At 55.8% G+C, this 11,064-nt stretch overlaps 1 protein-coding gene across 1 annotated transcript in view; it reads right to left on the bottom strand.

Moving 5' to 3' along the window:
* Window positions 1-411: 411 nt before the first annotated feature.
* VWA2 (von Willebrand factor A domain containing 2) overlaps window positions 412-11,064 on the bottom strand; it is a 47,155-nt gene continuing 36,502 nt past the window's right edge. Inside the window, 11 exon segments of the mRNA XM_007469643.1 lie at window positions 412-581; window positions 1,861-2,010; window positions 2,942-3,130; window positions 3,133-3,468; window positions 3,471-3,491; window positions 4,545-4,799; window positions 4,802-4,891; window positions 4,894-5,076; window positions 6,053-6,160; window positions 7,763-7,818; window positions 10,770-10,902. Of these exon segments, the coding sequence (XP_007469705.1) occupies window positions 412-581; window positions 1,861-2,010; window positions 2,942-3,130; window positions 3,133-3,468; window positions 3,471-3,491; window positions 4,545-4,799; window positions 4,802-4,891; window positions 4,894-5,076; window positions 6,053-6,160; window positions 7,763-7,818; window positions 10,770-10,902 (1,691 nt within the window).

Raw genomic sequence — 11,064 nt, forward strand, 5'->3', positions numbered from 1 at the left:
TAACGTGGCCCCTCGAGACCAGGGCCGTTTGCACACTCAGCCCCTCCCCCAAGGCCAAACAGCTGGTTAATCAGTCACCTTCCAGTCTGGGGCCTTTCCAACTCCCACACACGGATCCAGTCACCAAAACAAGTCACAAATGCCACTCAAGCCCTTTTTCAAACTAAGAATGAATCCATCTGGGACATCTTAGGAGAAAGATGTGTTTCAAGGTCCACCCTTTGTCTATCTTGGAGTGCCATCACATCAGGGGTCCGAGTGACACCCTCATCACTGCCTTCCGTTGGGCATGACTGTCCCAACAACGTTCTACTTAGCATCTGTTGTGGGGAAAGTGAGCGAGAAACAGGCCATCGAAAGTCTCCAGGTTCCTCTGTTCCTCCTCAGGGGAAAGGTGGCGATGACACCAGCTCAGCAGCGCTCAACTAGGTCAGCAAAGTAAGTACTCACACTTGAAGAATTTTCAACATCGTCGTTAGGGGCGGTATCAGCTGCTACTGTGTCCCTAGGCAGCACCGTCTGCAGCTGGGCCCTCTCTTCTCCCTGGGTCAGGAGAGTGGGCAGGAGGGTTCTGGACAGGGCTGAAGGCAGACATGCAGAGGACCCCATGGGACAGGATGCTCCGCTGAGGGCAGGCCTCCTTTCAGCGCCCAGGGGATCCAGGCCTTCTTGGTAGCAGCTGGGAAGGGGGCAGCTGCTGCCCTCCTGCAGGCTCTCGGCTGGGGCCACGTGCCTTGGGGGCATCTCCTCTCAAGGTCCCTGGGAAAAAAGTGAACTTTGAGGACACGAGGAGTGTCTGAGTCCTCTTCTCAACCAACTAGCTGCCTCACGGGCCCCATCATGCCTTGCTCTTACTCCGTAAGCCAAGGAAGAGGTGCCCCTCAGGAAGCCCACCTCTACCAGTGCCTGAAAACCCAGGGCTCCAATGGGAATCATCCTCTGGCTGCCACTGCTGTTCTAACTTTAAATTCATGAACAGCGGCCACAGGTGGGCCAGAGTGCTGCCCAACAATCATTCTCTACGTCCTCACTCTGGTCCCCTTCTCTCCTAGACAGTTACTAGTTCTCTTTCCTCCTCAACCTCCATGTCTCCCTATCTTCTCTCTCAGCTGAGCAAACAGAAATGCTCGGGGGCTTCCCTGGTGGCGCAGTGGTTGAGAATCTGCCTGCTAATGCAGTGGACACAGGTTCGAGCCCTGGTCTGGGAAGATCCCACATGCCGCGGAGCAACCAGGCCCGTGAGCCACAACTACTGAGCCTGCGCGTCTGGAGCCTGTGCTCCGCAACGAGAGGCCACGACAATGAGAGGCCCGCGCACCGCGATGAAGAGTGGCCCCCGCTTGCCACAACTAGAGAAAGCCCTCGCGCAGAAACGAAGACCCAACGCAGCCAAAAATAAAAATAAATTTAAAAAAGAAGGCTCAACATTTAAAAAAAAGAAACGCTCGGAACTCCCACCGACTTCCACCGCCACATCTACCCACCCAACTGTACCCGTGCCACATCCTCTGCCTGCCTTCCAGTTAGTCTGGGTCCACTTGCTCCTCCCTCCCAGTCATCAATTTTCATCAATCAGAGTGTGTGCTCAGCACCATCTAATACACTTCGTGCCGTACTTATTTGCTGTCTCCCTCACTAGAATGGAAGCTCCACGAGGGCAGAGATTCTCTGTCCTGCTTCCTGCTCTGTTTCCCGCACCTAGAATGGCACCTGGGATGTAGGAGGCACCCACTGAATGTTTCCTGCGTGAACGAACAAATGATTGATTCCTTCCACTGATGCCCTAGAGCCTCCTTTGGCTGTGGCCCTGGGGCTCAGGACTCAGAACAGCACCCCAGCTCCCAAGTGCACCCCACTCACGGCTCTCGCAGGCGCCCCACTCACGGCTCTCGCAGTGCGGGCCCTCCCGGCCATCGTGGCACTCGCAGCAGTAGCTCCTGTTGTGCAGGACGCAGGTGCCCTCGCTCATGCACGGGCTGGGTGTGCAGAGGTTAACTGGCCACTTGGCTTCTGCAAGGGAGCACGTGCCAGCAGACTCAGCCTGGGCTGGCCCTGAAGACCCCGCTCTAAGGAAGCCCAGTACAGAGGTGAGGCCACCAGAGCAGAGTCTTACACATCTTAGTGGCTCCATGGGCCTTTGAGCCACAGGTTAGTTGGGCCCCATACTGCATGGCCGGTCAAAGACCCGACTTCCACCCAGCTTTCCTACACGTGTACAGAGACTCCCTCTCTAGGACGGGCCATGCACACAGCAGTGCTTATTGTTATTATCATGGCCACATGCTTTTTTTTTTTTTTTTCGGTACGCCGGCCTCTCACTGTTGTGGCCTCTCCCGTTGTGGAGTCCGGACGTGCAGGCTCAGTGGCCATGGCTCACGGGGCCCAGCCGCTCCGCGGCATGTGGGATCTTCCCAGACCGGGGCACGAACCTGTGTCCCCTGCATCGGCAGGTGGACTCTCAACCACTGCGCCACCAGGGAAGCCCTGGCCACATGCTTTTTATCAAGTGGAAAGGATGTCACTGGCAAAAGGAAGGCTTGGAGTCAGGCTGTCCTCAGGGAAGCCGGCCACATGCTTTTTATCAAGTGGAAAGGATGTCACTGGCAAAAGGAAGGCTTGGAGTCAGGCTGTCCTGGTTGTGTCTGCTCCTACCAAGGTCAGTGCCAACCCAGGGTCCTATGGGTATCCTAGTGACGTCTTCTTTTTAAGTGGGGTGCATACATTCTCAAGTCTGGGAAGAGGTGCCTGTGTTAAATTAGCTGCACCTTAAATGTCAGGTGAGTGACATTCGTGTGAGTGTGGCACTTAGCATAAAGCCCGGCATGTGGAAAGCGCCCGGCAGTTGGGAGGAGTTGCTGTCCCTGTAATGATGTACATGAAGGCTCGGGCTGAGGTCCTCCCTTGGAGGCAGCCCCGAGGGTGTGGATCGCCCCCCACTCACCTCTGCATATCCACTCGATGAGCGTGTCCTTGTGGTGCCTCAGGTCTGAGTAGGTTGCCATGTGGATCAGGGAGTCCCAGGGACATGTGAGCCTCCGCAGTGCCTCCCTCAGGACGGGCCCCACGCCCATCACCAAGACAGAGATGCCGTCGTCCCTCAGCTTCTGGGCAGGGACACCCACGTCCTCTGCCCCCTCCCACCCGTGACCACCACCGCAGCCTTGGGGACACCAGGCTGGGCGCCCCTCCGGACCGTCATCACCTTGTCATAGATGTGCAGCAAGGCTGTGCCTGCCGAGCCCACCCCACCCAGGTAGGGGGCCTGGCTCCTGGCCCGCAGCGCTGCAGCGCCGGTGAGGTGGGGGTCCAGCCCAAAGGCTGTCTGGACCTGGCCGCCATACACCACCAGGCCAATCTGTGTCACGTCAGGGTTCACGTCAAACCGGAGGGCACAGCTTCTCACGAAGCTCTGCATCCGGGTGAAGTCCTCGGGCCCCACAGAGGCCGAGGCATCCAACGTGAAGACAGGTCCACCGACTGGGTCTGGCAGCCTCTGCAGAACAAGCAGAGTGGACCTCAGGGGGCAGCAAAGTGAGGACTGCTCTGGGGTGAATGGAGCCCAGGTCAGCCGGTCTGCTGTCTGTGCACCACCCTCTCCTAGAATGGTAGCAGGACACGTGAATGCTCAGCTAGACCACATTCCTAGCCTCCCTGGCAGCTGAGTGTGGCCACATGACAAGTTCTATATAATGGGTTGTGATTGCAAGTAATTGTGCAATTTCCAAGTTATGTCCTCAAAAGGAAGCTGCTTGCCTTCCACTTCCCCTCTGCCCTCTTCCTGCTGTCTGAGAAACAGTGACCCTGGAGTTAGAGGTGGAACCACAAGACAGCTGAGCCACCCTGCTGGCCCTGGCCGCTCACCTCTGAACTGTTATGTGAGAGGAATAAACGTCCACTGTGCGTAAGCCATTGAGCTCCGGGGCCTCATCTGTGCCATTACGGAGTGCCCTCCACATGCCGTGCACTGTATACAAGGCACTAATTATACCATGTGGACAAAACTGCCAATGCCTGTCCTTGATCGGCTGACAAACATGAAACCAACAAAGAATTACAAACTATGTGAACAGCCATGGAGAAAAGGGGCAGGGTGCTATGAGAGGGACCAGCGGGGGTGGCATGGGTGGGTAAGGATGCGGTCGGGGCTCCTCTGAGGAGCGACATTTCAGCTAAAGACTGAAGATTCAGAACTCCTTATTAACAACAATAAATAACAATTAATAAATAGCAATACCTACAATTCTGAGCGTACACTCTGAGCTTACTGTGTACTAGTGTGTATGGTGCTTGCCTTACTTAATCCTCACAAAAGCCCCTCTGGAGGTACTAGGTACTACTTATTAGTCCAATTTTACTGACCAGTAAACTGAGAAGTTACTCATCACAAGGCTAGCATACAGAAGAGTCAGGCCGTGCTTGCGGCCCCCAGTACAGGCCCTGGTTAAGTTACTACCAAAGGGAGGAAAGGCCTGCCACTGGCCAGCCGGCCCCCGGGTAGGGCGAGGCCGGCCCGCAGCTGACGCCGGTGCAGGACTGCTCCTTACCTGGGCGCTGCTGGCTGCGCAGCTTTCCCCGCAGCTTCGGGATTTGGCCGCACAGGTCCTCCGGGCCGGCATAGACCATGACGCGCGCCGGGCTGCCAGTGACCTCCTCCAGGTCCGCCCGCACCGCCTCGCTGCCCACGCCCAGCAGGAGCAGCTCCTGGGCCCTGGCGAAAGGCGCCGGGCCGACCACCTGGTCCTGGGAGCGCGCCTCGGTCATCAGGACCACGGCCCTGCGGGGCCGGTCCAGGCCCGTTCGAAGCCGCGCTCCGCCGCCTGCTACGGGGCCTGGCCTGTCAGGGTGGCACCACCACCGAAGGGCAGGTCGTCGAGGCTACTGACCAGGTCCGCACGTCCCGGTACTCGCCCACGGGCATGGCCACGCCCATGCACACCCGGGAGCCCTCGCTCAGCGCCGCCGGCACAAACCGCTTCACGGAGGCCTTGGCCCGCAGGAAGCCCTCTGGGGTGGCAGCCGCCGAGCCGGCTAGCGGGAAGATGACGTCGGCTCTGCACTCCAGGCTTAGCTTCGGGGCTGCCAGGATCAAAGCGGCCGTTGTGCTGTGGAGCACGCAGACCACTGTCCCACCCGGGACCCCCAGACGCTACATGGGGCCGGAGCCGCCTCCCTCCCAGGAGGGAGACGGGACACTGACACAGAGGCTTCAGGGCCTAGTGACCAGTACAGGTCACAGGGTTAGCCACGGCCGGACACAGAGCTCCCTGGCTCCCACCAAATGTCTCCATCTCACCACTCTTTAAAAAGAAAAATTTTTTCTATAACTTTTTCCCATTATGGTTAGTGCTTCTTGTGTCCTGTTGGAGAAATCTTTGTCTACCCCAAGATCATGAAGATACACTCCTATGTTTTCTTCCAGAAGCTTCACAACTTTGCCTTTTACATTTAGATCTATGATCCATCTGGACTTGATTTTTTGTGTAGCTTGTGAGGTAGGGAGTCAACATATATATATTTTTTCCCATATAAGTCTCCAGTTGGCCCAGCACTACAGTTTTTAAAAAGTGACTATTTAACAAGTCCCATCCTATGTGTCAAGCATTGTGCTAAGAATCTTATTTCAAACTCCCATAACCGTAGGGGATAAAGCCACTTATAATCTTCATTTCACAGTTTTAAAACCAAAAGGGGTTGAAGCTTCTCACTCCTCTTCTTGGAAGAGGGGAGAAGAGACTCAGCCCAGAACCAGGACCCAGTTCGGCCAGCTCCAGCCCACAGCTGGGCTCCGCAATGCTCACAGATCAAGCAGCTGCCATTCTAAAGCTAAGAAGCCAGGGGCCGTGTCCTACCCGGAGCTCCACCTCCTAGTTACTTCTTCATGGAACCCTCAGTGTATCACTTGAGACATGAGATCAGTGGTGTACTTGAAAAGCAGGTGGCCCTAACTCCAGGGCCAGTTCCTACCTAGTAGCTAAAAGGGTGGCAGGTGAGAAGCAGGAACCCCGGCTCCACTGCTCTCCAACAGAGTCTGGGAAGTCCTGTGCACACGCACCGCAGTCAGCCTCCCCTCCAAAGGCAGGCGGGCAGAGGCAGTGGTACCTGTCCAGTCCTTCTGGAACACACGTGCCTCCGTTCTGGCAGAGCTGCGAGTCACAGGGGCCTATCAGAGAGATGCCTGTTAATAGCCTGGCACATCAGTCCAGAGATGTGAAGGGGTTTGGCTACCCTGCCCCACCAGGGCCCAGCCCCTTCCTTTCCCCAGATGCACTAGGAAATTAGTCTCAACACCTGTAGCAAAGAGGAAAAGGACAGTAAATGAGGTACGTAAGGCAGGGTTAGGGTGTAGGTGGTACCAGACACTCAATGGTGGGCTCAGTAAGGCCCCGTGTGAATTACAGGCTCACCTGGGGATCTGCCAATGGGATCTGCCTCCTGGCTCTGATACTGGGAACACGTGTTATGGACTCAATTTCTCCCCCCCACACCCCGACCTCCAAATTTATATGTAGGAGTCCAAAGCCCCAATACCTTAAAAATGTTAATCTACTACTTGGTGGTCACGATTGTAACCTTCCACTTCTGGAAGGTAGGAATTATCGAGGGTAACTCTGAGCTCCTAGGCCAGCAGTTCTGTCAGTTGGAGTTTCATGCAAACAACTGAGGGCTCATTAACAGCATCAACAGTGGCCTTTAACTGAGCAGCTATTATGGGGCCAGGTATTGTGCTAAAGCGCTACACATGTATGATCTCACTTCACTGATACAACTGGATGAAGCAGGTACTGTGAACCGCCACGTCACAGATGAGGAAGCTGAAACCTGACGAACATAAGTCACGTGCTGAAGGCCAGCTACTTGGAAAGTGGCAGAGCTGGGACTCAAACACAGGTCACTCTGGCTCCAAAGCCATAAGTCCTTGAGCTTTAATTTCTGAGCAGAAACAACCCCACTTTCAGTTCCTCCCATGTGTCAGAGACCAGCCAAATTGGAACTTTAAAATAAGATGCCCGAAGGATCACCTAACGCCAGGCAGGAAGCACCATCCTGCCTGCACACAAAGCCTCTGGCTCTGCTTTCGAGGGACAGACTCCCGACCTCATCAGGAGTAGCATATCTACACAAGCACTGATGCCAAGACACTTCAGTGTGATTTCTGTGCTCCTGGGTCAGTGAGATGCACTAGACCCCAGGGTGAGGAGCAGCGAGGGCCCGTTGGGAAGCCAGGCTGCATGATCTTAATGGTATTGAAAAGTCCTCCTGTTTGCTTGGGACTGTGTAGCTGATGAAGCACTCTGGTGGACATCACCTACTGAATCTTCCCTAGGATCTCTTGTATGGTACCCCCTATCATCCAGAGCAGGGAAATGGGGAGTCGAGACATGGGGCAAACATTACCCCCATTTTACAGAGGAGGAAAGTGAGGCTCAGGTATCTTGCCCTGAGTCTGGTGCTAGATGTGAGGCTTTCTGTCTGCACAGCTGGGGCTCAGTGCACGCCCTGCTTTGCCTCTTGTCAACGCAAGGGACCCTGGTTAAGGAAGTAATTCCAAAGCCTTCACTCCCTTTCTCAGGGAAAATATACCACTGACCAAGGGAGGCGTGAGTATGGCATGAGCATGTTCCTCTGCCTCTGAAATGCCTGTTCCTGTGCCCTGGAGCTCAGTCCAACCCCACTTGCTGCCCCAGGAGTATAAATGCCCCTTTGGGAGCCAGCCTACTCCCAGGGCCAGAAAGAAGAGGAGAATCCAAGAGCCAGACTGTACCTGGGAGGGTGGTCCTGTAGCAGGTGGCAGGGTGGGTTAAGAACACTCTCTTCCAGCTACAACCCAAGGAAACAAATGGTAGAGATCGAAGTTTTAACAGGAGAGGGTATTTAAACACTAAAAGCTGACACAAGATGCTAATGCAGAAGCAAGTCAAGAAAGACTTGGTTCTTTTTTTTTCCTGATTCTACCTAACTTTTGTCTGCACATAGAGTAGGAAATGTTTCAAACTACTCAGACAATTAAAAAAAAAAAAGATAATGGAAGCTGGCTATCATGTCAGAAATTAGAGATATCTGTGTTCAATACTCTGAACTACGGCAACAGCTTTCTATTACGAGTTACTTTCTGGGGCCAGCACAATGAGTGGGGAGGTGGGAAATACTGGGATTAGGCGACTGGATTCTGGTTATGTGACCCCACGCAAGTTACTTTCCTTCTCTGGTCTTCCGTTCCCTCTTCTATATAGCAACTCTGTAGTTTTCAACTGTGTTCCTCAGAGCCTCAGTGGAGAGGGAAGGGGACTGTCCACGGCTCCCCGAGTGCCCCAGCCCCACGCCCCCACCCCAAATGTGCTTTTTCTGGTCTGCATAACAAGTGTCCATACGAGGCTCCGTAGCTCAGGAGGATTTGCAAACCACTGGCTGGTCTCAATGACCTCTGAGGTCGGTTTGAGTGACAACCTTCTGTGACAACACAAGGGCCACCATTCCTGTGCTGGCTTCCATGCCCCAGCCGTCCCCCATCGTTACTTCAAATCCTCGGCTACTTGAAGAGACAGCAGTCTCCTCTTCCAGATGGCGAAATGGGTTCAGGGCTGAATTAAGTTGCTCAAAGTCACACGGTTACCAGAACACAGCAGAGCTGGGATCCGAACTCCACCTCCCACTCCAAAGCCCATGCATCCTGCCCTCTGGGCCTCGCCCCCTGGCTCTCCTGAGTCTGCGGGGCGATGGGCCGACCACAGAGAAGTGGGTCCTCGTCCCTCGGGCAGAAAGCCCTCCTCTTGGCTGGCAGCAGCTCCACGGATGGTCTCATCTAAGGAGATTCTCCTGGGGCCTTCGCGACAAAGTTCTCTAAAACTTGCCAGAGAGCACTTCTCCCGGGGAGATCCCACCCAGGGCTGCTCACCTGGTGGGCAGGCTAATTGGGCTCACCTCTAGGGCGGGGGCTTTCCTGAGGCAAAACATCCACTTGGGATAAAAGCCAAGTCAACTGCGAACTCAAGGGGTTGCTGAAATCAAAACTGTGCCAAGCTGCCAGCTCATTAAAGAGAACTCTTCTCTCCCTCCATGTGTACTCCTCGTGACCTCATAAAACCACACATCCTAGCCTAGAAAGCTCCACGGGCCCTGCCCTCCCTACCCAGGCCTACAGGAGCCAGCGTTGTTGAGCAGACACTATCCATAGGGCTTCGCCTGGGCCTGTACTCAGCTAGTCCCCCACCTCCCTCAGGTCTGGTCCCTGCCCACTCTAATTAAAGCTGCAACCCTACCCTCTACTTACCCCACCCTGTCCCACCCCGCATCCTTTCCCCTATTGCACTTACCACCACCTAATAGTTCATTTAGGTATTCGCTTTGTTCATTGCTGCCTCTTGCTCATGAGAGCAGATTTGTTTCCGAGACGCTCATGCTGATTCCCCAGGACCTGGGGAAGTGCTGGGAACTTAGGAGAGCCTCGGTGGGTATTTCTTGAATGAGGGGATTGATGAAAAGCCTACTATATGCATTATTCTAGGAGCCTGCAATGTCAGTGCATTCTACGAATTACCTCGCTGCGTGCTCCTGGCAATGCTCTGGGGGCAGGTCCTGTTATCACCCCCTTGCTGAATGTGGAAACAGACAGCGGGAGGTTCCCAGCTCACTAGTGGTGATGCTCCCAGAGTCTGAGTACATAGCCAGGAAGTGTACTCTACCCACCAGCCTCTCCCAGGGCTCCCGGCTCTGAATGCCTCTGCCCACTGCTACCCGGTTCCCACATCTTTCGAGACTGCTCAAGCAACCCCTCCTCCATGACGTGTGGCGAGGACAGGCCCCATCCCAGCACTTGGGAGGCTCTCTCTGGACCAAGAGCTTCTTGGGGCCGCAACTGTGCCTGCCTCCTCGCTGGACCCTGCGTGGCTCAGAGTGAGTCCTTCAACATGTGCACCAGGGAATGAAGAACTACCGCCTTCCACTCGAAAGTGCAGGTTCGGAAGGGAGCCCCTAGTGGCCTCTGACACGGCACGAGGCCCCACTTCCTCTGATCCACACGGGGGGCACCGCCCTCCCCTGCCGACATGGTGTTTGGACTCTGCATCGAGCCAATACGGCCCTCACGGCTTCTCAGCCGCTCCATCTCACTGCTGTGTGCGTGCTCTGATCTCATCGCTGAGGCCAGGCCAAGGGGCCAAGGTGCAGCTGGTTCAAACGCTACCCTGGCCCTCCAGAAAGGACTAGAGGGCGAGATCATGAGCTCCTGACCAGGTACCATACTGAAGGTGGTCCGGATAAAGGGGGACGATCTGGGGGTCTGCGGGGCAGTGGCTGAGAGCCGGGCGGTGGGTGCTCTTGAATGCCTGAGCTCCGGCCCTGAAGAATCCAGCATTCTTCACGGCCTCCACATCCGGAATCCATCGAAGCACCATAAGCCTCTGGCCTTGCTCAGCCCCCATACATGTGGAAACTGGTGATCGGAGGGACCAGATTAGCAGACCACTATCCCAAGTCCAGACCACTGCCCTGTCAGACCAGCTTTTGGCTGATTTACCAGCCTTCAGAATGGCCGTGACCCAGGCCCTGGGCTCCTGGGCGGTGTGTCTAAAAGACTCTGACACTGAGTAGCTGTGCCCCTGCCTGGGTCCCCGGAGCTCTGTCCCCGCCTCCCTCCCAGGTCTCCTCTGATCCCTGTCACACACTCCACAGCCAAGGCCCCGGAGAGTCGTTCTCCCTGCAGCCCATGAGCACTTGGCCATCCCCGCCCAGGCCCTGCCCGCAGGCTCTGACCCCACACCTTGTGGACAAACCTGGAAAAGGGACAGAGAGCAGCCAGCACAGCCTTGGTCCCCCGAGATCCCCTCCAGCACGGGGCCTGGCCGACAAGCTGCCTGACCATCTCTAGCGTCTTGCGCTCACAGGGGTGAGGCTGGACCTTGCAGTCTGTGTCCACCGTGCATACCCGAGGCAGGGAAGACAGGGTTACGCCTCCTTCCTCCGCCCGTGGGCCCACCACCCTCAGCCCTGGCTCTTTCCCGGCAGAGTACACGGGGGAGGGGCAGCCGGTCTCCAAGCATCTCCTCTGCACAAGCCCCGCCCCACACC

This window comes from Lipotes vexillifer, unplaced genomic scaffold (genome assembly GCF_000442215.2).
Source record: "Lipotes vexillifer unplaced genomic scaffold, Lipotes_vexillifer_v1.1 scaffold240, whole genome shotgun sequence".
Taxonomy (NCBI): domain Eukaryota; kingdom Metazoa; phylum Chordata; class Mammalia; order Artiodactyla; family Lipotidae; genus Lipotes; species Lipotes vexillifer.